Genomic DNA, 26599 nt, shown 5'->3' on the forward strand with positions numbered 1-26599 from the left:
CTGCCCCTCTCACGCCCCTTTCCTTTCCAGGGCCGCGGCTCCGGTTGGGGCCCCGACGTGGACCGGGGAGCGTAGCGTCGCCGACGGGGCGGGGGCGGGGCAGGGGCGGGCCGTGGGCGGGGTCTGCGCCGGCGCCGGGTCCGGCGGGCGCTCTGCCAGCTGCGTAAACAATGCCGGATCGCCGCGGCGGAGCAGGTGAGCGGGCTGGAGCGCGCTCGCGGGTCGCGGCCCTGTCGCCCGCAGCTCTAAGGGCACGGGATGGAGCCGCGACCCGCGAGCTGGGCCCTGCCCTCCGCACGCCCTTCGCGGCGGCCGGTGGCGGCCCCTTGGCGGGTTCCGGGGCTGCGGCCCCAGCGGCCGGGGAGGGGAGGGCGCCGGGACAGCGGCTATCGGGGCCGGCCCGGAACTGGGGAGTGGAAGGAGCACGGGGAGGGGCCCCAGGCCTCGGGCCTTCAGCAGGGCCCGGTCCACCCGGCCGCCGGAGCCCCCGCCGGGGTGGCCGCGGTGCAAGCTGTTAAAGGGCCGGGGCATTTAAAGGAGCAGTGCACGTGGGTCTCGAAGGCGTGCGGACGCGGCATAGTGTTTCTCCCTCCTGGCTGGCACCTAATGGGCGCCCAGTCCTGCCGGCCTGTGGCACCCGGACCGGGCACTGCTTGGCGGGGGCAGGAGGGGAGGCGGAGTTCTTCTCGCGTACGTGAGGAACAGGACCTCAGGTCCGGGCTTGGACACCCCAGTTTCGTTATCAGCGGTATTTGGCCGTTTTATCAGGCATTTACAGCTGCGAGGAGACTCAGGGAATCTAGCTTTTGAAGCTGAAGAAACCCGAAACAGAAGCTAATGCCCATCCCAAATTTTATCAATGAAGAAACTCAGCCCACAGAGCTAAAGTGACTTTGTTCAAGGTCACGGAGGTCGGATATATGAGAGCCAAGCTTAGAACCCGTTGTCCTGGACTCTAGTTCTGTTGTCCAGCCCTGGGACTAGACCTCAGCCCTTTGACAGTTGGATGAAATGCCCCGTGTGTGACTTAATGAGTATTCCCTTCTTACGGTACGAACTGTGGATTGGTGCAGTAGCTGCATCCTCATTTACAGACGGAGAACCTGAGAGGCATCCATCCCATCCAGAACAGTTGCAGAGCCAACTTGACCCAAAATTGACAGCTTGGGTTGCCAGCCTGTCCTGAGAGTAACTGATCGGTACAGACCCCGGCTTCCGGTATGGATGCCCCTTACTTGTACATAGACCCCATTCTGTAGAATGGGAGTCCCCAAGGACTTCAGCCAAGACCTTTGGCAGTAGTTAAAAGGCTTCGTATAAGCTGCTTCCGGTGTGTGAGCCTCAGGTTCCCCTCTGTGTGAATGTGGCTGTGTGGGACAGGGAAATGTGTTAGCAGCGGTGTTTTCTGAGCCCGGCTGGTGAAAGGACCTCGGGTCCTGTCTCCAGCTCAGAGCTGCAGCTTCAGCCATCCATCAGGCAGGCCATCCAGGTTTGTGCCCCGGGTGTGCGAGGGAGCATTCAGGGCAGTGGCTGGAGGTGGGGGGCTTGGTGGAATGTTGCTGTGGAGTGGGGTGGAGGTTGTGTCAGGTTTTTAGGAAAAATTCTGTATCGTTTGGTGTTGAAGTATCCGTGCACCGAGTCTAGAGTCTGACATGTGCATGCATGGGAGGTGAATGCCCTGAGCCTGTCTATTCGAGGAAGAGGAGGACAAGGAAGAGCGTGGCGAGGGGCTGCCGCTCGGATGTGCCTGGGGGCCCATCGCCCTTCTCCCCCAGCTCCTCTGTGGCTACTCACAGCCCCGCTGCATCCCCGCGCTTTGCCAAATGAGAGGCTCCCACCTACCTTGGCCTCTCTCTAAGTCACTGATGGTAATAATGACAATAACATAACTTAGGTTTGTCATATACAATAAAAAGCCATTTTGTACAGTAGTTGTCACAAGAGCATCAATCACACTGAAGCAGTTCTTATTTTTACCCTTTTACAGAAGGGGAAACTGAGGTTCAGGGAGACAAGCGGCTTGTCCTGTTTTGTGGCTTCCATGACTGAACACCACGATTTGAACCCAGCTGGCTGTGTCTTCTTCATCTTTTGAGTTTTTGCACAGGAGGCTTCCCACACTCATGCCCTACCCATGTCACTGCAGTACCGCCCAGGACATTGCTGTGTGGTCTCCATTAGCAACTACCTGGCAAAGCAAAAAACAAAAAACAAAAAAACCACAAAAATTTCTTATAAAGAAACCAAAGCAGTGTGTGTGTAGGTCACATTATGTTTCACTGAAGACACGTTTGGCTGTTTTTCAGCTGTTGATTTGACTTTTAGACACTGTTTAGTGGGGGACTGGCAAGACGACAGATGTTTCTGCCAGTATTTCCACCTGTTCCTGGACTGCAACAGCTGGGGGTGGGGCTGGGAGTGGGATACAAGGGCTCCGAGGCTGGCACACCCTCCACACTGCCCCTGGCCAGGGCCTGAGAGGTTCTGCGCACCTTGAGCTGGCCGGATCTGACATGGGCTTCAAGCCCTGTGTAATCAGTGTTGGCTTCTTGACCTGGAGGTGGTGAGGCTGCTTGCTGTGTTATTACAGTCTGGGGAAAAGTAATTTCAGATTGATCCTCAGGGAGGACCAGATGTGAGGGAGGGAGATCATTTCTGTCCAGTTTCTTCGTTGCCTGGGAGAATGGGTTGCTGATTTGTCTTTGCTAAAATACAGTCTTCTGGAGCAGCGGGAAGAAAAATTAAAGGGTGCTCACTTTCTGCTGTACCGTATCTGCTGAGACATATCCTGACCTCGTCTGTGTTTTGTAGGCCGCCTGCGTGACTATGGTCCTGGGCCACTGAGTATGTGACCCTCACAAGTACTTTGAGCAGCAGGGAAGAGCTCCTTGTTGGTAATTTGGAGACCTGAGCTGTAACTGTGGCTTCTGGTCATGGGCCCTTAACCTTTTGTCCTTTTGTCCCTCTGGGCTTCAGTTTCCCTAAATGGGAAATGGGGTGCTGACCGGATGGCCTTTAAGGCCCTTGCCAGCTCTGACATCAGTCTACGGACTTGCCCTTTTGTTTGACAAAATGTTCACCTTGCGGGCGTACCCTGGACTGGGGCTAAAGTGGAAACACCCGGGGCCTGGATGAGGCGTGGCCCTGGTGCTCAACTCGTGTGTCTGGTGGTTTAGCAGATCGTAGCTTTCCAAGAGGGCCATCAACAGGCTTCTGTTATCCCTTCTCACTGAGTCCCTGCCTTTATTTCATCTTCATTATAACTACCGTTTATTGAGCTCTGTGCCAGACACTTTACACATTATCTCTGGTTTTTACAGTAATCTTGCAAAGTGTGCCTATCCTGCTTTTTACAGAAGAGGACGGTGCCATGTGAAGTGGCCCGAGTGTGCGGGCCACTTGTCCCAGTGTGTGGTTCACATCAGTCAGCTAGCTGATTTGAACTCTGTCCGTCTCTAAGGCTCAGCTTTGGCCCACTGGCTTACTGCTTCTCATTAAAACAAACAGGGCTTCCCTGGTGGCACAGTGGTTGAGAATCCGCCTGCGGATGCAGGGGACACGGGTTCGTGCCCCGGTCCGGGAGGATCCCACATGCTGCGGAGCGGCTGGGCCCGTGAGCCATGGCCGCTGAGCCTGCGCGTCCGGAGCCTGTGCTCCTCAACGGGAGAGGCCAGAACAGTGAGAGGCCCGCGTACCACAAAACAAACAAACAAGCAAAAACAAAACAAAACAAAAAACAACAAAAAAACAAAGCCCCACAATTTTTCGGGGCCCTACTCAACAGTGGCTACCTTCACAGCTTCCCTCTGCCACTTCCAAACCGCCCCTTTCCCAGGCTCCTTCAGGAAATGAGAGAAAATGTTTCCTGGGGACTTCTGAGTAGGGAAGGGCAGAAAGAGGTAAATCTAGAGCCTGGGTCAAGGTTTCAGGAGGCCCCATAGGGTCGCCTGGGGCCTGTGACTTGGGAGGGTGGAGTGGGACTTCAGGGCCTCCCAGTGGGACTCAGGCCCTGGCTCGGGCCGAGGCCACCTCCCTGTGCTGGGGAGAAGCATCTGGCAAGTGATGTGCATCAGAGAATGGGCAGGGTGGGTGGACAGATGGATGAAGGTCAGCCGGGGCCAGTACATGGTCGGGGAAGACAGGCAGGGAGGCAGGCAGGCAAGCTGTGGGAATTTCTAAGGGAATTTCCTCAGCTCAGGAAATTCTTCCCTAGTATGAGGGAAGGCTGGGAACACCCCAGGGGTCATGGGAGCTCTGTGAATTAGCCGTGTGACCATAGAAAGAGGCCTGTTTAAAACCAATGCCACCCTCTTTGAGGGAGCACTGAAAAATAAAATGAACAAATGTGACAAAACAGAAACAGACCAACAGAATAAACTAGTGGTTACTAGTGGGGAGAAGGAAACGGGGAGGGGCAAGATAGGGGAAGGGGATTAAGGGGTGCAAACAACTATGTATAAAATAAATGATACAAGAATGTAATGTACAGCACAGGGCATATAGCCAATATTTTACAATAACGTTATATGGAATATCTATAAAACTATCAAGTCACTATTGTTGTACACCTGAAACTACTGTAATATTGGAAGTCAACTGCCCTTCAATGATGAAAGAAAGGGAGGGGCACTGTTCAGTTAGGCCTGCGGAAACAAGAAAACAAGTACCCAGATCCAAGCCTTTCTCTGCTGACCACCTGTTTGTCTTAAGTGCAGTGACTCCCAATTTTCTTTTGGAGCCGAAATTTCCATCTTTTTGCATGAGGCACTAGAGTGTACTATGGCATTTAAAGATCAATTTCCTACTTAGGTCCATTGGCCTTAAATTTTAAGGTCAAAACCTTTGCATTTCTCTGAAATGAAAATCAGGTTGAGGAAATTGGGTCACCAGGGTTTCTATGATAATTGCAGGAACTGCTGACACAAGCAAGGTTGGGGAAATTCTCTGGGTCAGACTCCCTTGGTTTGGCTCATTCAGCATTTGGATCCCATTCAGCTGATTAATGGAGTGAGCAGTGGCTTCTTTGGATGTTTGATTTTACATCCTAATCCAAGGAGCTTTCAGCCACAGTGCTTTGTTCTGGGAAGGGTTTCCAGAATGCAGTCTTAGGCACCTGTTTCTCCCATTAGCTTCTCTGCATTTTCCCACTGCTCCGTCAGAGAGAACGGAGAGCCGGTTGCTATGTGGTTGATAGGATTTGACATCAGCAGTAGGAGAGTCACCCAGTCCCACCAGCACCTGCCTGTGAGTCAGCCTCCCGGCAGGAGTTCTTGGCGTCACTGGTGCTCTGATGTGGACAGACATCTAGCAAGAAGGTTGTTTATCGGCATACATCTGAGTGGTGATTTTTCCCTCCAAGGATTGCAGAGTATCATCAGTCTTCAATTCCAACTTAGAAGCAAAAGGAGTACAACCCAGCTGCTCCGTTCTCCTTCAGGAACCAGGTAATAAGAGGGGTTGGGAGAAGGTGTAAAAGCGGCTTCCCGAGTCCATCTGTTCCCCCCAGTCCAGGGAGAGAGGATGTGGGAGAAGGCGGGATGGAAGAAAATCTGTCTAAATGTTGATACTTGTTATTTCCCTTTAAAAAATTAATAGCTTTACAAAAAACGCCAGGCACAATCCATGTTTATTATAGAAGCTTTGAGAAATGCAGAAAAATATAAAGTATCACCCACAATCTCACTATGCAAAGATAACCACCTTTAATGTTTTGTAATATTTCTTACCAACCCTTCATATACATGCATTTTCTAAGACAATTCAGATAATTATGTATGTCAAGTTTTATATCTATTAAATTTAACATCTTGTTTTTTTGTGTTAGTAAATATTCTTTGAAGTGAGATTTTTAGTAGTCATATGTTAGACCCCATCAAATGGATATATTATCATACGGAGTCAGGCATCTTGATCATTTTCACTTAAAAAAAAATTATAAATGACTGCAACAACCATGATTTTATGTAAATCTTTTATTATTTTCTTAGGACAAATTCCAAGAAGTAGCATTTCAGGATCAAAAGGTATGAATGTTTTTATTTGAAAGCCCTCGATTTTTACTGCCTTCAGAAAGGCTGGTCCGCTTTGTACCAGCGACGCTTGAGCCCCAGTTTTACCACACTCTCCTTGGAGGTGGGCATTGCTGGGGGACTTTTTCAGCCAGACCACTCTCTTCTCCCCCCGTGGCTCTCCTAGTCTGAAAAGCTCCTGCTCATCTGCCTCCCCAGTGGCTCTCTGACCAGGCAGAGGGTATTCAGGAGAAAGGACTGTTCGTTCTTTCACAACCCCATTCAGCGAGCAAGTTGTACAGAGCAGTAGGTGTGCCAAGGTAGCTGAGCGAGGTGCCCTGCCCCTGAGACAGGGAGGTGAACTGTAACTGGACACTTCCAGTACCAAGTTTGGGCCCTGGCTGGGGCATCTGATTACTCGGCAGCAGCTCCAGGGAAGGTCTAACACCAGCCTAAGAATTGCCCAGGGACCATCTCAAAATGCAGATCCCTGGACCTTTGGCCAGGATGGAACTTAGGATCTGCATTTTAAATAAGCACCCTAGCGTAGCGTTTAAGAGCCCAGAACCTGACTACCCAGGTCCAAGGATGACTTTGAACCTATCACTTTTCAAATCTTGTTTCCTCATCTGTGAAATGGAGAAGGATAGCAGTACCTCGTACCTGACGGTTGTGTTTAGGGCGTAGTGAGTGCTCAGCAGCTGTTCTATCACCACCCCTCAGGTGGCCTGGACCACTTTGAGAAACAGCATCTCAAGCATCTTACGGCTTTCTGAAAGTCCTAAGCCACGCCCTCAGGTGCTAGAAGCTCCGAGAGGCACCTCCACCTGTGCTCATGACCACCAGGCCCAGAGGGCTGCAATTAGAGCCACAGCCAAGTCCAGCTCTTCCCTGCTGCAGCCCCTCTGTGCCCTGGTTTTCTGGGAGTCCTGCGCAGAGCACAAGGAGGGAAGGAATCTGCTCAGGGAGCGTTTGTTTTCTCGTGAGGAGGCTATGAATTACATGTGGTGGATGGAAAAGCATGTTTTGTAGTTTTCTGACTTCCTGCCTCTGTGCCTGTGTGGAACGCAATGCCGCGTGGAAGGGATACAGTCCTTTTTTAAGCTCACTCTCCCTGGGCGTGTCCTTCACAGACTTTGGGAGGCAGCAGTGCTTTCCTGGGATTTGGTGACTGGCTGAAGAAATGGAAATTGGAAGGACTTTACTTGATCCGGGTCCCGTGCTTTTCTGTCCCCACCTGCCCCGTAGCTCCCTTTCTCCTTCCAAGAAGCATCTTCACTCCTTGTGTGTCCATTTCCCTACTAGGGGAAGAGGCAGCCAGGATGCTGCAGCTGTTGTGGTTCTGAAGGATGAGCTTGCCCTCTGCCCTGGGAGTACAGCCCTGCCGTTTAGATGCAGGGACTCCTGATCTGCTCCTCCAGTCATGGTAAAGACAAATCACTGGCCCTCCAGAGGCGTGGAAAGAATAGAAGGAGTGAGATCGTAACTAAATTATTAATTCACAGCCCAAACAAATCTGACGTGCGACAGAATAAAGTATGGAAAGAGCCACTGCACTGCTCCAGTTGGAATGTCCTGGTTTAGCTTGAAGAAATGCAGCCAGCTCTGTGTGCGGGTACCCCTTTTTGAGTAAGGATGGGACTCACCGTTGCCAGAGTGGGCAGCGAGGGGATCTCCTGGGTCCAGGCAGGTGTCTGTTTGGGATTTATCTGGCGGGGCCCAGCCTTGCAGAGGAGGAGCGCTTTGAAGTTTTCCCTCCTGGGTCTCCATTAAGTAGTTTCTTTCATTACCGTGACAGTAGATGAAGGCAGCTAGGAGCTTCCCAAGGTCTCACAGCCTGTGGGGCTGCAAAGCCGTGTCCCCTCAGATTGGGCTCTGAGCTAGACTCTGCTGGTCCCAGGTCTGGGCGCTGAGAAGCAGATCCGCCTCCTGGGCCCTAGGCCACACTAGCCCTGGGGGCTCCCGGGAAGAGGCAGGAGGGCTCAGCTGGCCCTCTGCTCCCACAGAGCGCACTCTGGTCACATCCCTCTTCAGCACCAGAACCCTGGCTGGCCCCTCTGCTAGCTTCAGCTCCCGTCCTGGTCAGGTCTCTACGCCCATCCCTGGGGTGGTCCTGCCTCCCAGCGCTGCCTCCCTGGTCCCCGCCTCAGTCGTAACTGCAGTAGCACAGCGTCCTTGTCACCCCTCCTGGCAGCTACCGTGCTTTACTTCCTACTGCCGTCACTGCTGCTGTCACTCCTGTACTCGTCTTATCTCCGCTGAACCCGGGGGAGCTTAGCTTGTTCATTCTGAAATCCCTGTGAGAGCCACGGGGCAGCCCTGTGAGGGCCCGAGTCCGTGAGGTGAGCAGTCAGGCTCTGCCGTGGGCCTGTACTTGGGGATGGAGTTGAAGCCCAGCTGGGAGTAATCCAGGCCACGGCCCGGGGCACTGTCTTCAAAAACAGCAGCAGCCTCGGACCCTGCCAAGATGAACAGAACTGGCTGACTCAGTAGAAGGAACCCGCCTGCTCCACTTGAAAATCATAAATTCTTGGGGGCAGCTGACGTGGAGATGAACTTTGAGCTGAGAGCAGACCTGACTGTGCCGAGTGGCGGGAGGCGGCCCCAGGGTCCCAGGAAGCAGGTGACAGGGGAGCTGGCCCTGCCGCTAGCCCAGCTGACGACCTGCCCAGGATGTTGGTAGGGCTTCGGGCTGCCTTCCCGTATGGTCCCTTCAGCCTTGTTTTTTTCCTGTGTGGGGACACACACACACACACACACACACACACACACACACACACACACTCGCTTCTCGTGGTCTCAGCTCACTGCTCCCGTGGCCTCCACTTCTTAACTCATGACTCTCATCTCCACCTCAGGCCCCGGCACTCAGCTGCCTCCCAGGCATCTTCCCCCTTTTAACCCATTTACATTCAGCAGATTCCTGGATCAAATTCACAGTCTTTCCTCTGAAACCTTGTTCTCCCGCCTCCCCCATCCTACTCCCTGTCCGGCCCTAGTCCTGGACTGTGTCCCATTTTGTCCCGCACATCTGGTCCTGTCTGTACCTCCTACCCTTTCTGGGTTCTCTCTCCTTACTCCATCCATTCTTGCCACCTTAGGCCCCTATTCACTTCCCACAATTGTCTCCAGGGAGGTCACCTTTCCTTCTTTTCACTCCTTTTTCAGTCAGTGGCCAGACTGATATTTCTAACCAGAGATCTGATCTGTCACCTCTGTCCTCGGGGGATGAAGCACACCTCCTGAGCTTGGCACCAGAGACCCTTCACACCTCCACAGCATCACCACCCCAACCCCGGCAGCGCTGGGCTCAGGCTGGAACATTCTTCATGGCCTCTGCCATTCCCTCCCACCTGGGAAAATCTGTCTCCATCAGATGATGTTATCTTCTCCAGAAAACGCCCCTGATCTCTGAGTTTCAGTCCCTTCTTGGTGCTTCTGTACCTCTTGGTGAACACCTGGATTATATAATTTGTCACATTGGGTGGTTGGTTTTTAATTTTTTACGAGAAAAGTGTCGTTGGCACACGATCGGTGCTGAACAGATGTTTGTTGATTGAATGAGTGAGTGTGCTGACAGTTTGGAGTGGCTCTGACATTTCGAGTTGGGGCTTTTGCTCCCTATGGCCTGGATCTCCTCTAGCCGGTCCCTCTCGAGGTTGCTGCAGCCTCAGTAGTGGCTCCTGGGGACTGTTGCTTTATAGCAGTCCTTTGACAAGTGCATCTTGGGTGGTCATTGCGGGCAGGACCTGTGTGCAGATCTTAAAGCCGCCTCTCACCCTCCGCTGCCTTTGCCTCGCAGTAGAGTGGAACGAGGTCCCCTGTGCTCCTTTTCCAGGCACTTTCGGAGGTAGGGTCATGCTCACATTCATGGCCTCTGACAGCGAGGAAGAAGTGTGTGACGAGCGGACGTCCCTGATGTCAGCCGAGAGCCCCATGCCGCGCTCCTGCCAGGAAGGCAGGCAGGGCCTGGAGAACGGAGAGGGTGCCGCCCAGTGGGTAGGTTCCCACCAGCAGTCCAAGGCCTCCGGACAGGTCCCTGGGGTCCTAATGGACAGAAACCAGGCATTCCCTGATGTGGGAGGGAGGGGAAAGTAAAGGTGAGAATTGGCCAAAAGGGCGGGTGGTCCTCCATGGTGGATCCTCGGTCCGTGAAGGCTTGATAGTAGACTCTGCACAGACGCAGCCTATTACAGATCGACTCCACAATGGACTGAGTGATTCTCTCCATCCTGGCCCTGCCCCTCAGGTTTACCTTCCTAGTGCAGGTTACTGTTTCCACAGGAACCTGAGAGTGAGTTTGGATGCCAGGACAGGCAGTGCGGAGACGAAAGGACGGTAGGAGGAAACTGCTAGAGGGAACCTTTTTGGTGGATGGCCAGACATGGTCACCAAGAGGTTACCTGATTCATGTTTGACTTTTGAGTTGGGGATGTGTCTTAGTTCATTCAGGCTGCTATCACAAAAATACCATAGACTGGGTGGCTTATAAACAACAGAAATTTATTCCTCACTGTTCTGGGGCCTGGGAAGTGAAGATCAAGGTGCCGGCAGATCTGATGTCTGGTGAGGGCCCACTTCCTGGTTCATAGGCAGCTGTCTTCTCTCTGTGTCCTCACCTGGCAAAAGGGGTGAGGGAGCTCTCTAGGGCCCCTTTTATAAGGCATGAATCCCATTAGTGAGGGCTCCCCCCTCGTGATCTAATCATCTCCCAAAGGCCGTACCTTCTAACACCATCACATTGGGAGTTAGGCTTCAGCATGTGAATTTGGGTGACGCAAACATTCAGCCCGTAGCAGGAGGAGTGGGCTGCACTGTGATTTTACCTCTGCAGCCCACAGGGCAGGAGATGGTAACAGTATGAAGTGGAGGATATACTTGGGAGAGACATCTAGCCAAGGCACCTCCCTCCTCATCAGGGTAAAACAACATCTGAATTTGCCTAAATTCCATTCTTGGTTTTGCCCATTATAGTAATTTTTTCTTCCAGCCAGCCTTATTTCCCTTTGCTGAAACTTGAGCTCACTTCTCCTGTCCTCCTCTGGGCTCTGAGAGAGATCTCACCAGCTCAAGGCCACTGCACAGCTACTCCTTAGCTCCTTTCTTGCTAGTTGCTTTGTCTTTTATCTCCTGGAGTTTTTGTGCATTTCAACTATTTCAGTTCCTGTTCATTAACAGTTTTCCTTTCTTTCTCAGATGAATATATAGATGGAATTCTCTCTGCAAAGAACTGATACCAAAGAACAGCCACTTTTGATTTTTGTTTCATTTGGCTTTGTCTTGGCTGTTAATGTAATTAACAAAGCAGCTAATGATCCTGAATTGCCACAATTCCAAAACAAATTCTTGCAGATCAGTGTGCGCCAGCGCCTGGCAGGCGTCCTGTCCTCCTTCACTGCCTCCTCATTTCCACCTAACCCAGATCCTCCCAGATGCTTGATGCCCAGTTAGCGTCTTTGCTTCAGAGCTGCAAATCTTGCATGCTTGCTTTGGGGGGCGGGGCAGGGTGCAAAAAGTTCAAAGTAATTTCTTCCTCTGCAAATTCCCAGTGTCTTATTCACAATCAGAGACAGTCCCCCCATCCCCATGTGTGCTGACCATTCTAGTTTGTGATTTTTCACCCAACAGTGTTTAATTTTCTGCCCTCCTCCTATCACCTGGCCTGCCAAATTAGTGTGGCCATGTGAACAGAACTGAGTGTCATCCTGAGTCCCTATACTGAGGGAGGGGACGGATCTTTAGACGTGCTCCAGACCTATTCTGCAGACAGTCCTCCTCCACAGCTAAGCGGCCTCCCTTCCTGCATCTGTGGTGGTCAGCGCCAACTTAAATCTCTGCTGTCCTCGTAAACTTTTCAAATGTCCTGCAATTCCACCACTCCCACATCTAAACTACAGCCCATAGACGGGTTCTTACATCTGGAAAGCAACATTCAAACTTCTCGTTTCCGGTTCCAAAACACCCACGCGCTACGTCGCTAAGGCCTCTGGGGGGGCATTCCATGGCCCTCACAGCGTGGTTTCCCACAGAGAGGCCAGGAGAGCGAGGAGGACCACGAGGAGGACCCCGACCGCTACGTCTGCAGCGGGGTCCCCGGGCGGCCACCAGGCCTGGAGGAGGAGCTGACCCTCAAATATGGGGCAAAGCACGTGATCATGCTGTTTGTGCCTGTCACGCTGTGCATGATCGTGGTGGTGGCCACCATCAAGTCCGTGCGCTTCTACACGGAGAAGAATGGACAGCTGTGAGTTGGGGGCTTGGCGGGGAGGGGGAGGGGGAGCTGGGGGAGGGGAGTGCAGCCTGTGTTGGCCACCGCACCTGCGGCCCCATGCCATCAGTGAAGAGCGGGGCCGAGGAGCTGCCTGAGTCCACACCCTGGTCCGTCCACTGCCTCCTGGCTGTGTGACCTGTCTGGGCACATTCCTAACCTTTCTCGGCCTTAGTTTCCTCATCTGTATGATGGGTTTGATAACAAGGTTACCAGGAGAATTGAGTGAGTTAATCCACGTAAAGGGCTTAGAAGAGCACCTGGCACCCGCCAGGCAGCGCTCCGGCTCGGCTCGCTGGGTCTCACTGCAGGAGGCAAGCTCTCCGTCCGGGTGTGGCTGTACCACCGTGCATCACCACTGCGTGACCACGAGCAAGTTGCTTTCTCTCTGGGCCTCTCATTCATATCCCCATGAACGTAAACCAAGGAGGACCAGATGATTTCTTAGCTCACTTGCAGCCTTGCACGGGAGATTTTGTTTATTTTAATAAAGAAAACGCAGGCAGAAGCAGCGGCCTGGGAAAATGGGAGGGCTCCCTCCCCCAACCTCCCTGTGATAATTGCTGCTGAGTATCTTCCCTAAACATCTTTTTCTTTTTTTTTTTTTTAAAGGGAGTTTTTGTTAAATTTTGTTTATTTATTTATTTTTTAATGAAAAGAGTAGAGAAAGAAGCCCTTGCCCTCAGGAAGCTTATAGTCTGTTGGGGACTCAGAGCAGCTCAGATGAAAGGCGTTAAGAGACCTTGAGAACTTCGCAGGCAGTTTGTTTCCCTCCGTCCAGAGCGAGGGATCAATGAATTGCCTTCTGAGTTTTTTAGCTGCCTGTGCAGCTGTGGGGTTACGCTGGGTGTGGGTAGGGGAAGCAGCGGGGGTGGAGGCGTCCTAGGCTGGATGGGGCTGATAAGGAAGTGGATGTAGGGTCTCCCTGCTGGGTCTCCCTGGACCAGAGCTGGGGATTGGGGTCAGCAGGGAGAAGCACTTCCAGGGGAGGGTTGAGTTGGCGTGGGGGCCGGGGGAGGCCTTGGTGAGGCCAGCCATGTGGCTACATCGATCGGCTCAGTCATAGGCCAAAGTCAGCAGCCGGGAGACGGGAGGGCAGGGCAGCTCATGGGGATGGCGGGCAGCACTTGCCAGGGCAGCCAGAGCGCGGTGCTGAGGGGCAGGGGTGCCCAGGGCACCTGCATCCCAGGCCCAGGCTCCCTCGGGGTGAGGCGTGCCAGCAGGCAGGGCACAGAGGCCTAGCCCTTGCCCCTCCCTCAGCATCTACACACCTTTCACCGAGGACACGTCTTCGGTGGGCCAGCGCTTCCTCAACTCCGTGCTCAACACCCTCATCATGATCAGCGTCATTGTCATCATGACCATCTTCCTGGTCGTGCTCTACAAGTACCGCTGCTACAAGGTGAGCGCCGGTCTGCCTGCTCTCCCCCTCCTGCCTGCCACGCCTCGGTGCCTCTTTGGCAGCAACCCTGGCTCTTTTTTTTTTTTTTAACAGCATTCATTTTTGTTCTGTAAAATAGACCCTGATTTTGGGTGCAGGCATACCTCGTTTTATTGGGCTTCACAGACACTGCGTTTTTTACACATTGGAGGTTTGTGGCAGCCCTGCGTTGAGCAAGTCTGTTGGTGCCATTTTTGCAACAGCATTATTTTTTAATGAATGCTGTTTTTAAATTTTTTTAGACATAATGCTATTGCACACTTCATAGACTGCACTACAGTGTAAACGTTAACTTTTACGTGCGGTGGGAGACCAAAAAGTTTGTGACTCACTTTCTTGCGTACTCTCTTTATCGTGGTCCGGAACCCAACCCGAACCTCGCTGAGCTTTGCCTGTACTCCTTCCCACCCCGCCTCTGGCCCACCATGGATTACCTAATACTCCTGTCCTTTGAACTTACACGTAATCCCACTTACTTGAGTTCCCCTTTGCAGTGTTCATAGGGTTACTTCTCACATTCAGAAGTTAATTTTATTTTGCTTCTCCTTCCGAAGGAGTGAGATGTTCTATTTTAGGCTCCTTTCACCCGATACTTCCCCTCCAAGTTTATTTTTATTTTCCCATTTCCCTTTCGGCTGGAGATGTACAGCTGCTGTGCCGAGGTCTTCCAACACTGGGAGACGTTCGGGTGGGCCCCCTGCACCGCGGGGCAGTCCCAGGGAGGAACGGGGGAGTTGAGTCCCACGTGGCCCAAATCGTCCATAGAGATCCGTAAGCTTTTAGGCACGGGTTTCAGGCTTTTCTCCCAAGGAAGGCTTTGAAGCCCTGAAGACTGAACGGAAGTTGAACAAGACATTACCCGATTTAAAACCGTTCACACGCAGGTGTGTGCCGCACTTGATGTATTAGGCTGCCGCCATCGGTGGAGCAGGTAGAGACAGATGGGGAGGCTCAGTCTAGAGGGATGAGCCCCGTCCCAGCGGGGGTGACCGTGGGGGTGAGCGGTGGAGGGGGGGAGTGTCCGAGAGCTGGAGCTTCTCCATAAATAGCTACCTGTATAAACAAGGCAGAGTTCGTAACTGGGGCCGGGATGGCCGGGGATGGCAGGAAGCGGGGTAGAGGGCTTCGTGTCTGGAGCAGAGGATGCAGCACGCGTAAGGAGAAGCTAGAAGGAGCGTGGCCAGTGAACAGCCGGCACTGCTCTGGCCAGCAGGTGTCACGCGACCACTCCCAGGGACTGTTAAGAGGCAGCTCGACCCTCCGTTCAGTAAGATACACTCCATGACGCGGACAGGAGATGACGGTGGACTGGGCAGGTCCAGGTGGCATGAGGAGGGTCAGCACGTGCCAGAGGCAGCCCCTTCCCCTCTGGGGGATGCGCACAGCATGGCAGACAGACCAGGTGGCTGCTGAGGTCCCCAGCGGCCTGAGCTGGTGGCTGATGGGTCTGTCCTCCAGGGAGGCTGGTAGCAGTGACCACCGTGCCGCTGACAGCTGGCTAAGGGACTGGTTTAGGATCAGCCCCACCCTCGCCCTTGACCCTCCCTTATTTGGCCAGGGGAGGAGGGACGTGTCTTTCTGAAGACCTGTCTATAGGCCCTCAGGTGGGCAGTGACTCCCCGGGCTGACTCTTCTAGACAGGCTACCTCAGGAGTCTTCCCTGACCACTCTGTCTAATAAAGTAGCACCCCAGTGGGTCTCCTGTCACTTGATCCAGCCAAGTTACTTTTCATAGCCCTATCACTTCATGCTAACACGTGTCCGTGTGTCTGTTGTCTCACTGCCCTCACACTGGGTTGCAGCCAGTGGGGGCAGAGACCTTGCCAGCTTTATCTCCAGAGCGTGGAGTGTGCCTGGCGTGTCCAGAACGAGTCGAGTGCTAGGTGTTTAGACCTGAAGGAACTGCAGCTCCTTCGTGTGCTTGCTGGGTTACCTGGAGAGAACTCCTTGAATGTCTGTGCCCTCCTCATCTGTAAAATGGCCACCTGCCGACATAGTCGGGGAGGAGCCTAAGGAAGAAGGGTTTCCAGGCCTGGCCGTCAGTCCCGAGGACCGGGGCCTGCGATCATGCTGCCTGTTTCCGTCTAGTTCATCCACGGCTGGCTGATCATGTCCTCCCTGATGCTGCTGTTCCTCTTCACCTACATCTACCTTGGGTGAGTGGCAGCCGGTGGACAGCAGGGTCCTTCAAGACCCCTCCCCTGTGGTACGCGTGGGTCTGAAGGACCTGGGAGGGAAGGGCGCCCCTTGGTCTCCACACCTTCCCCATGTTCCTGCTCCGGGAGCCCAGCCTCCTCGACACGGGAGTGGAGCTGCGAGTTGGGCCACGCGTCTCCTTCTGGTTCCTGATTTAAAACAAATAATGCAGAGTCATCACAGAGGGGGTTCTCTGTGAACCCCAGCAGGGGGTGGGGGTGGGGTTCGGGGGCAGAAACCCCTCAAAATTTACATTCTGATCTTCGGGCTGGGCCTAGGTACCTCCTAGTTTATGGGGAAAGGGATCTCTCTTGCCCCGGAATCGGGACATCAGCCTGACCCAGGGTCCCAAAGAGACTGGAGGGACAGGAGAGAACACTTTTCCAAGGACCTTTTCCACAGGCAGAGGGCTCTGCCAGGTCGTGCCGGCGCACGTTTATGGGACTTAATGATGGAAGGGTGTTGAACTGGGTCAGGGTCTGACATCTCCACCGAGTTTCCCAGCGCACGGGCTTGACTGTGGTCCTGCAGGGAAGTGCTCAAGACCTACAATGTGGCCATGGACTACCCCACCCTGTTGCTGACCGTCTGGAACTTCGGGGCAGTGGGCATGGTGTGCATCCACTGGAAGGGCCCCTTGGTGCTGCAGCAGGCCTATCTCATCATGATCAGCGCTCTCATGGCGTTGGTGTTCATCAAGTACCTCCCAGAGTGGTCTGCGTGGGTCATCCTGGGCGCCATCTCTGTGTACGGTAGGTGGGCCGTGAGCCTGCAGGGGTGGGCCGTGGAGTGACGTCCAGGGCTGAGTCCTCACTGCTGGACAAGGGTGATGGGTGTTGAGAAGTCCCCCCTCCCCCCACCCCCACCCCGGGAGGCCTGGATGGTCCCCCTTCTAGAAAGTTCACCTTTGTAAAAAAACAAATGGGGTCCTGTGGAACCATGACTTGTTGACATGGTTACTAATAACAGCAGGTGTTTACTGAGCACTGACACCACGAAGCACTTTGCACACTGGAAGTCATTTGTTCCTCAGAGCAACCCTGAGACCGGACACAGTACCGATAAATAACGAGCACCCAAAATGTTAGCTGCTCTTCAGTTAGTACAGTCGTCCCTCGGTATCGTCGGGGGATTGGTACCAGAACCCTGTCAGATACCAAAATCTGAGGACGCTCAAATCCCTTATATAAAATGATGTAGTATTTGCATATAACCTACGCACATCTTCTCGAATACTTTAAATCATCTCTAGGTTACTTATAATACATAATACAACATAAACAATATGTAAATAGCTGCCGATGTGCATCAAATACAAGTTTTGATTTTTGGAACTTTCTGGGATATTTTTCTGAATATATTTGATCCACAGCTGGTTGAATCCATGGATATGGAGAGCCGACTGTGTTAGTGTGACAACCATCGCCAGTACTGCTTCTTACGTTGTTAGGATGAGGAGTTTGGGGCTCAGAGGAGTGGGGCTTCAAGCCCATCCTCTGGTCTCTGAGGCACACAGCAGTTCCCTGTTTGCAGCTAGCCTGTTTGGACACCGCTCAGACCCCGCTGTGGGCTCCTCCAGCCAGGGCGGGCTCTAGGGATCGTGGCTGAAACCCCGGGGGTGGGATGGCTGGAGCAGCAGGGCGTGGTCTGAGAGCCTCGGCCTGGGGCTCTGGGAGACACTGGTGTTTAGAGGGCTGGTTCCTCTCTGGGGTCCGCTTGGGAATAAACGTGTTTCTTAACATGCCAAGGGCGTCTTTGCTTTCCCAGATCTTGTGGCTGTGCTGTGCCCCAAAGGGCCGCTGAGAATGCTGGTAGAAACTGCCCAGGAGAGAAACGAGCCCATATTTCCTGCCCTGATATATTCATGTGAGTATATGATACATACATGGCTTTCAGAGGTGATGAGATAGTTAACCGTTTCCCTGACGAAAGGAGACGAGGCAGCCTCGGTGACCCCAGGAGGGCTCCACCTTCCGAAACGAAGGTGGGCTGTGTCTTGCTCTTAGACAGGAAGAAACTTGGAAAGTCAGAGCAGGAAGAGGGCACGGGGGGATGTGGTCCTGCCCCGCAGCTTCCTCCCACCTAGCTCCAGTGGCACGTGGTGGCTACAGGCCACGTTCCCATGAGCCCAAGGCCACCAACTCAGCCCTCCAGGCCCCTGATAAGGGACTTTGGAGAGGGACTCTTTAGGGTGGGGGTCTGGGGTGGGGGGAGGATGCGCCTACCTTTCCCTGGGCTGCCTCAACAGATTCGTGGCTGGTTGAAGTGACGTCTCTGAAGGGAAGGCCCTCGGGGTTGCTGCTGGCCTCGGGGCCAGTGCACTCGGGGATTTGTACTTATAAAGGCATCAACAGACATGCATCAAATTCATACTTCGTGGTGGGCGCTGTGCTGGGCATTGGGGTTGCCATGGAAACAAGATCCACAAGGTCCCAGGCCTCAGGGAGCTCACTGCGCTGTGGTTTTCGTCCCCTCCCCTCTGTTATTCACGTAGAGACCCTGAATTTCTGGGGCTCAGTTGTCTGCAGGGCGCGTTGGGAAACAGTCTATGAATGGCTAGAGTTGGCACTCTATACAAATGAAGAACCGAGCTCGTTGTGGGGACCCGTTGGCGGCCTGTCCCCTGGGTGAGGAAGCACATTCCAGGCACAGCCTAAAAAATGAGCGGAGACTGTGGAAAGACTGAGCCGTGTCAGACTTCTGCTCACCATCGCTGTGCTCTGATGGAGCTTACATTCTAGGAGGGGAGGCAGACAGGGACTCAACAGGCAAACATAAGTCAGGAGGTGAGAGCTCCATAGAAAGATAAAGTGCGGGGCGGGGGGTGTGAAGGACTCCAGGGTAGTGAGGGATGCTGTTTTACAGAAGTTGGTCAGGGAGGCCCTGTGTCATAGGTGACATTTGACCAGAGACCTGCCTCAGGAATATCTGGTGACAGAGCTCCAGGCAGAAGGAACAGCGGCAAGTGCAAAGGCCCTGAGGTGGGCGTGGGCCTGGTGTGCTCGGAGCGCCCCGAGGCCAGGCAGAGGGCGCCAACGGGGAGAGGGGGAGGTCAGATCCTGTTAGGCCACTGTGGGGACTTGGCTTTTATTGCTGAGTGAGATGTGATGCCGCTGGAAGATTGTGGACTGACCTGACTACGTTTTAACAGGACCACGAAGGTTGTGTCAGGGACAAGCGTGGAAGCAGGAGCCAGGTTTGGAGGCTGAATAATAATCCCGGAGAGAGATGTTGGTGTTTGGCCCCAGGGCAGCAGTAGAGGCGTTGAGATGTGCCTGGACTCTGCAGACATTTTGGAGGCAGCATTGGCGAGATTTTCTGATGGTTGGGGTGCAGGTTGTAAGAAAGAGAGTCAAGGTTACTGTCAGGTTTTGGGGCCTGAGCAACAAAAAGGATGGAGTTGCTGCTTACTGAGAAGGAGAAGGCTGGTGGGCGGGTCGGAGGGCAGTTGTTGAGAGTGTTCAGGGCATGTTGAGTTTGAGATGCTCTCTGGACATTCACATGGAGAGTTGGAGAGATGGGATAAGAGTTCAGGAGAGAGTTTCTAGGCCAGAGGGAGAGAACATGTTAGTACCACAGGATCCAGCAGTCCTGCTTCTGGACATAGACCCAAGAGGACTGAAAGCAGGATCTTGAACAGATTTTTGTGCACCCATGCTCATAGCAGCACTATTCACAATATCCAAGAGATGCAAGCAACTCAGGTGTCTGTGGATGGATGAACAGATAAACAAAATGTGGTATATACATAGAATGGATTATTATTCAGCCTGAAAAAGGAAGGAGATCCTGACACGTGCTCCAACATGGATGAACCTTGAGGACATTATGCTGAGTGAAAGAATCCAGTCACAGAAAGATAAATACTGTATGAGTCCCCTTATACGAGGTATCTTAGGTAGTCAAAATCATAGAAACAGAAAGTGGAATGGTGCTTGCCAGGGGCTGGGGGATGGGGAGTGGGTACAACGTTTCAATTCTGCAAGACAAAAAAGGTTCTGGAGATCTCTTTCACAGCAGTGTGAGTATACTTAACACTATTAAAGTGTACCCTTAAAGATGGTCAAGACGACATATTTCACGTTACATGTTTTTTTTACCACAATAAAACAAAAACATAATTAGTTCACCAAACTTGTTCACTAATAACATTATCATTGTTTTTGTGAGGAGGCAAAAAAAGACAGGAAGAAGCATCATCTGCCCGCACCTGGTCAGTGAGTCTGGACCCCCAGCGGCCCCCTAACAGTGGGGCGTAAGCAAATACCCACAGGAACTGAGGGTCCTGTGCAGGCTTTCTGGGGACACAGACTGGCCCTGGGGGCAGCCACAGGTAGTACTGCCTGAGGCCTGACCCTTCTCTCCCTCCCCAGCTGCCATGGTGTGGACAGTGGGCATGGCCAAGTTGGACCCCTCCTCTCAGGGAGCCCTTCAGCTCCCCTACGACCCAGAGATGGGTGAGTATCGGGGCTGACAGCCTCTCAGCATCGGCGGCAGCTTTTCAGCACATCCAGCTCAGCCTGGCCTGGCCTCTGCGGGAGGCACGAGGTCCGGAGGGGCAGGTGGGAAGACCAGCCCCCCTGGACACGCATGCCCTGGGTATTGAGTGCGGTGGCACCGCGCTCCTCTGCCTCGGCCCTGTTCCTCTCCCTTCCCTTCCCTTGTGTGTGGACTGGAGAATCCTCTTTGGGCCGGGCTGGGCGTGGTGGGGTAGGGGGATGGTGAGGGCAGGGGAGCCCTGAGCTCAGAGAACCCTCTGACGGGCTGTCGTCTCTCTCCCTTGCTCCCTGCTCACACGACGCCGGACACCCAGAAGAGGACTCCTATGACAGTTTGGGGGAGCCCTCGTACCCTGAAGTCTTTGAGCCCCCGCTGCCTGGCTACCCGGGGGAGGAGCTGGAGGAGGAGGAGGAAAGTAAGGGGGTCCAGATGGTCTGCGTGGGCCCGGGTGGGGCTCCCTGAGGTCGGGGAGGAGGGTGCGAGGGGAGGAGCCCCTTTCACATCAGAGATGGCTTCGCAAAGCCGAGGAGGAGCCTGCAAAGGCGCAGCCTCGTTGGCAGGCCACGGGGACTTCTACGCCCAGGCTGCACCTTGTGTGTGACAGACGTTGGTTGAGTGCCAGCTGCGTGCCCGCTCTGCGCTGTGGGGCTGTCATACGGATGCGGCTCGGGGGGACGCAGCCACGCAGGCGTGGGCACTAACCGCCCTCCCCGGAGCCTGGAGGACCGTGAAGGAGAACACGGGGTAATGGGGAGCACTGATGGGGCTCTTGACCTGTTTCAAGGGGTCAGAGGAAGTCGCCTGAGGAAGTAACTTCGCAGCTGAGCTCCAGAGGCTGAGCCACTGGAACTCAGAGAGGGGGACGCACAGTGGGGGTGCGTTTCCAGCTGAGGGGACCTTGGGAGCAGAGACCCCGAGGCAGACAGCACGGTGAGTTAGAGCAAGTGAAGGCAGGACGCTGAGACCCGAGTGCAGAGATGGGGCAGGGAGGCAGTCAGGGACCTGAGGGGCCTTCTGGATCAAAACGGGGATTCTGGTCTGTGTCCCGTAACAGTGGGAGCCATGGGGGGTGGGGGAGGGTTTTGAGCTGCGTGGGAGGAGGGACATGAGGGAGAAGGGCAGGCTTGTGGCCGGCAGAGTGTGCACCTGCGTGGCCTGAGGACGTCCCCGTGCAGCCGTGGGGGCCGCAGGCGTGGGCTCTGGGCTCAGAGGGGGGCCGGCTGGGCTGGGCAGGTCAGCGCCAACAGCACGGCTCCGTGATGGGACGGACAGTGGGCTGTGGAGCTGGGGTGGAGACTCCCCCAGGCAGAGCCCCGGTGTTTGGGGGCAGGAGGAGCTGGTGTGGAAGGCCGTCCTGAAGACACACCCGAAGACATCCTAACATATGGTTGTATTCCCAAGGGGATTAAAATAGCCATTCCATCAGTACACACTTATGGACCACCTACTACGTGCCGGGTGGCACATGGGAACAGGGAGGTGCTGCAGGATTAAAACAGCCTCTGCCCTTGAGAAGGTCCCCGTGGGAGCAGCCCAGGCCGGGGGAGGTTAGGTATAAAGTACTCAGGGCAGACATGGGGAAGAAGATAATGCCGAGGTGGGACTGGAAGGACAAGTTGGCAGTCACCCGGCAGACAGGCTGCCAGGCTGCAGTCCAGGCCCGGCACTGAGCCCCTGGAGTCAGCACGCATCCCACCGGGGCACAGTCCACAAGGCCACCCTCCCTTCACACGCCAGCCACAAGTCCTGGGGGTCTCCAGGTCACCCGCACTTCTGACTGACTGGCTACAGATCTGGGGGTTCCCACAACCCCCCCAGGTTGGAAGATTTGCTAGAACGACTCACAGAACTCAGGAAAGTACTAAACTTACAATTACAGTTTTGGTATAAAGGATACAAATCAGGACCAGCCAAATGAAGAACCACATTGCTCGTGGGACTGGACTGCATCTCCAGGCTCCCTCTTCTCCCCAGAGGTGGGTCTGGCCCAGAGTCCCGACCCCCTTATCACATAACCACGGGGTCTTTCTGGTGACCAGCGCCATCCTGATCCTCTCATTTGCATAAATGATCCAAGGGGCTCCTGAATAACAAAGACACTTCTGTTACTGGGGAAATTCCAAGGATTTGGTCTCCCTCCTGGAAACAGGGACAAAGGCCAGTTAGATTGTTTGTCACACGGCGGCAGCGGCAGCGGCATTGGCAAAGGCTCAGATGAGAGAGGAGGAGGCTTCAGGGAGCTCGGGGCAGTTTGGTGGCCCAGGCAGCCGGGGGCCGACCTTTCAGGCTGCGCAGCGCTCACGGGAGCCCGAACCTCATCCTGCAGGCTGTGGGGAACCGTTAGTGGTTTGTTGCAGGGAACTGAAGTGAGCAGAGCTGCATCCCAGACAGATCCCGGGCAGCAGCAAGGAACACAGACTGCTGGGGGACCAGGTGAGGGAAGAGCCACGAGGGCCCAACCCAGGCAGCAGGCTGAGAGGAGGTGGTGCCACCACATACCTGGGACACACTGGCAGGACTTGGCTGGGCAAGGGATGGGCGGGGAGGCGGGGAGGGTGACGGGGGAAGGTGGGAGGCTCTGCAGGACGTCAGATGGAGGCGCCGCAGACACACGAAGGGCAGTGATGCTCAGGAGGGTCAGGGTAGGAGACCCGAGTTGGAGGCACCATGTTGGATATACGTGTTGTCAGAACTGTGACTCCCCAGAAGGTACCCAGGGAAGGTGCAGGGTCGGAGTGGAGAGTGAGAGGGACAGCGTGGGCGACGTTTACGGGGTGAAGGGAAGGGCGCTTGTGGAGGGCCCTGGGGAGTAGCCAGCCAGGGGACAGGGCGCTGAGACAGACGGGTAGCGTGAGGGCGTCCACGGGGGCCGGGCGGTGGCCTGGCCAGAGCACATCGGCCGGGGGATGTGGGACCTGCCGCCACAGATCTCTGAAGTGCCTGGGAGGTGAGCGCAGTTCCTTTGAAAAAGAACTGATTGAAAAAGAAGAGAGGAGGGAGTGGGGAGAGCAGGCAGAGCAGGGAAGCAGGAGTGGGGGTGGCGGCAAGAGCGGTCACCTCTGTAAGGTGACAAAACTGGAGTGTTTGCTGTGTGCCGAGGCAGGAGCCAGAGTGAGGAAGCTGAAGTCAGAGAAGAGGGGCCGTGGAGGAAGGGACAGACCAAGGTGAGGTGCCTCTTGCTTGGAGCCCAGAAGGGAGGCGAGGGGGGCAGACGGGGCAGAGCATGTTTCCTTGATGCAGACCTCCTCGATTCAAGTCTGTTTCTTAAACATTTTTATTGTCTGTGATGAATAAAATTATCCTATAAATGAGCGTACAGGGCAGTTGTACGAAAGGAAACAAATGAAAGCATTCTAGAAGCTCTTGTTTCCTTATCAGTAATGGATACACTAGTTACAAATTATGTTTACTTATTTTTTTAATTGAAGTTTAGTTGATTTACAGTGTGCATTTACCTATTTTTAAGGGGCATGAGTCTCCGGAGAACCTCAGGTATTGTACATGTTCTTGAAAGTAGTGAAATTAAATTTCCTAAAAAGCACTTATCGTTCAAACTGAGCCCTCAGTTGGGTAGCCTCCCATCAGCCCCGGACAATGCATTTGATTCGCTCATGTCTTAACCAAGTGCCAAGCACCAGTTTTACTCGAGTTATCAGAAATGCTGGCTTTGCACAGCCCAGAATGCAAGTCACTCAGACTACAGGTTCCCCCTTTTTCCCACTGGCTGCTGTTTTTCCAAGGCAGCCAGTCCTTGTCCCAGAGTCCAGGTGAGGTGAGCTGGGCGGTGACACTACCCCATCTGCCCTCTGCGTTCCTCAGGACTCTGGCCCCTGGGCTGGGCAGAGAAGCTGGGCTGTTTGGCTGGGCTCAGCCTTCTCTGCCGCTTCCTCCTGGGGCTTCCGAGACCCATGGGTTCCCTCTGTCTCCATCACACAGGGGGCGTGAAGCTCGGCCTCGGAGACTTCATCTTCTACAGCGTGCTGGTGGGCAAGGCGGCAGCCACGGGCAGTGGGGACTGGAACACCACGCTGGCCTGCTTTGTGGCCATCCTCATCGTGAGTGGGCTGGGGGATGCTCCCCGCCCAGCCCTGGGCAGCGGGGCCCCTGAGGGTCTGGTGGGGGGGGGGGGCAGGAACCCAGGGGAGTTTTCAGGTGCGGTTATCCCTTGGAGGGGCTGGGCAGGGTCGCCAAGAAGACCCTCAAGCTGAGACCGAGGTTTACAGGAGGTTCTGGTCATCAACAGATGCAGGCAGAGCACAGGGGAGGAGTGACCGGGGCCTCTGACGTTACTGAGCTTGTGCGCCAGGTGCCAAGGTCTGGGCTAGCTCTGTGCGTTTGTCTCACGGCACCTGTGAGGCAGGGATGGTGACCTGAGATTTACAGAAGGCGGAACAGGTCTGAGGGTCTGGCCTGTGGGCACAAAGCTGTGAGGGCCGAGCTCTGACTTGAACTCGAGTCTCTGAAGCCAGGGCTGTGTGTCTTCCCTCCATGCCTGCCAGGCACCATGGGGTTCTGAATCCCCGTGGGATCTCCTGGGACTTGAGACGGGGGCCCATCACTTTGAACCCCAGCAGTGAAATTTGGAGACCTGTATGTCACTTAACACGGCCAGGTACACATGGTGGGGAAGCGTCTTACGGCGATTGGAGAGGTGGAGGCTCTGAACGGCGCATACTCGGTGTTCTGCCTGTTGAACCCCGGGTGGCACGTGGCACATTAGGGCTGAGGCTCCAGTTCTTCGGACAGTGTGTATTTGCCCAGTGTGTGTCAGGGATGGGGTAGTGAACTCCCAGGCTCCTCCACTTCCAGATCGTCTGCCCCGAATTCCTGCCCTCCCCAGGGATAGGGCAGGCACTCTAGTTCCCTGTCCCCACCCTGGACCCCTGCCTGCATTGGCTGGGCTGGGAACAGGATAGGCGGCCACTGTGCCTGCTTCCCGGGGCGGGGTGGGGGGGGTCACATGGCATCTTGGTTCCCTTGGTGTCAGCTGCTGAGAACATTGCTGGCTTTCAGCCCAGCCCGTCCAGTTCTTGTATATAAATATACGTCCCCTTGGGGAAAGCTTCCCACCATCAGGTCACACATCCCTACGGCAGCCAGCCAGGGGAGGTCGTCTGGTAGTGGCAGCCCGTTCTAGGGGTCAGGAGGCCCGCTTTCTGGTTTCACCCGTCCGTGTGCAGGGCGTTGCTACGGGGTGAGAACGCCCGCCCTCAGGCACCTCATAGAGCTGTTGAGAGGACCAGGGAAGATGACGGGGTGCCCAGGGCTCCTGAAGCCCGGGACTGTACCGTCACCGACTGCTCGCCGTCCCCGTCCGCCCCGCGGCCGCCCCCTCACCTTTGTGTCCTGCAGGGTTTGTGCCTGACCCTTCTGCTGCTCGCCGTGTTCAAGAAGGCGTTGCCTGCCCTCCCCATCTCCATCACGTTCGGGCTCATCTTCTACTTCTCCACAGACAACCTGGTGCGGCCTTTCATGGACACCCTGGCCTCCCATCAGCTCTGCATCTGAGGGGAGGCCCGGGCACCGTGGCCTGGAAGCTGGAATAAATGGTAACTGGATGCAGTTGTACAGTTTTACACTCTAGTGCCATATCTTTTTAAGACTTTTCCTTCCTGAAAAAACGAGAGAATAAAAAAGTGTTGCATTTACTTTGCAAAGAGGAAGGACCAGCTGTTTGGTGCCGGTTGTTTTGTCACCGGGCCGTGGCTCACCCCTTCGTGAGCACTTGCTTCACCAACAGGAGACGCGGGAAGTCGGTCCAGAGGAGCTGAGGGAGGTTCTGAGACGTGGGAGGGGCTTGGGGAAGGCCCCTGCTCTCGCCCCCCCCCCCCGCAGCCTGGAGTCCTCTGAGGGCCCAGCCGGAGGACAGGGTGCGTATGTTCGGGACCGGGAGGTCACCCCTGGGACGGCATGTAGCGCCTGGTCGCTCTGGCCGGAGAGGAAAAGCCAATTTGCTCTGCGAGGAATGTTCCCAACGCTTTGTCTATGATGTTGTCATCATTTTATTACCTTTAGAGTCCTTGTTAACAGCAGTTACTGCTGGCAAGTGTCTTAATATCAATAAATAGACGAATCCTGTTGCAGTGTTGGGGTTTGGTCTGTTCCTCAGCGTGGGCCCCTCTCCCGGCATCCTGGGATAACGTGCTCTGGGCACGAAAGGGAAGAGATTTGCCTCGTTGTGAGGAG

The 26599-nt window shown here is 54.6% G+C and overlaps 1 protein-coding gene across 16 annotated transcripts; it reads left to right on the top strand.

Annotated features, from left to right (window-relative positions):
* Nucleotides 1-102: 102 nt before the first annotated feature.
* PSEN2 (presenilin 2) lies at nucleotides 103-26491 on the top strand. Of its 16 annotated transcripts, XR_010839619.1 has the most exons (16): nucleotides 134-195; nucleotides 1095-1218; nucleotides 5360-5444; nucleotides 5988-6023; nucleotides 9847-10007; nucleotides 12038-12252; nucleotides 13537-13678; nucleotides 15806-15873; nucleotides 16445-16665; nucleotides 17681-17779; nucleotides 20287-20370; nucleotides 20727-20828; nucleotides 22771-22846; nucleotides 23517-23577; nucleotides 24350-24468; nucleotides 25766-26491. XR_010839619.1 is itself a non-coding variant. In XM_067028673.1 (14 exons), exons 5-14 carry the CDS (start codon nucleotides 9867-9869, stop codon nucleotides 25919-25921), a joined length of 1362 nt encoding a protein of 453 aa, XP_066884774.1. In that variant the 5' UTR covers nucleotides 133-195; nucleotides 1095-1218; nucleotides 5360-5444; nucleotides 5988-6023; nucleotides 9847-9866; the 3' UTR covers nucleotides 25922-26491. The 16 variants fall into 16 exon arrangements, 11 of the variants coding, with proteins under 11 accessions (XP_058924948.1, XP_066884840.1, XP_066884848.1 ...); XR_010839612.1 differs by lacking the exons at nucleotides 1095-1218; nucleotides 23517-23577 and having other exon boundaries at nucleotides 121-195; nucleotides 12023-12252; XR_010839615.1 differs by lacking the exons at nucleotides 1095-1218; nucleotides 23517-23577 and having other exon boundaries at nucleotides 121-195.
* Nucleotides 26492-26599: the final 108 nt, after the last annotated feature.

The sequence above is a fragment of the Kogia breviceps genome, chromosome 1 (assembly GCF_026419965.1).
Source record: "Kogia breviceps isolate mKogBre1 chromosome 1, mKogBre1 haplotype 1, whole genome shotgun sequence".
Lineage (NCBI taxonomy): Eukaryota > Metazoa > Chordata > Mammalia > Artiodactyla > Physeteridae > Kogia > Kogia breviceps.

Bases quoted from the DNA above. Each gene is read 5' to 3' on its own strand.
- PSEN2 (XM_067028662.1), top strand. From the start codon at position 9,867: ATGCTCACATTCATGGCCTCTGACAGCGAGGAAGAAGTGTGTGACGAG. The intron at 15,874-16,444 runs GTGAGTGGCAGC...GTGGTCCTGCAG, and splicing joins TTCACCTACATCTACCTTGG to GGAAGTGCTCAAGACCTACA. The intron at 20,829-24,349 runs GTAAGGGGGTCC...TCCATCACACAG, and splicing joins GCTGGAGGAGGAGGAGGAAA to GGGGCGTGAAGCTCGGCCTC.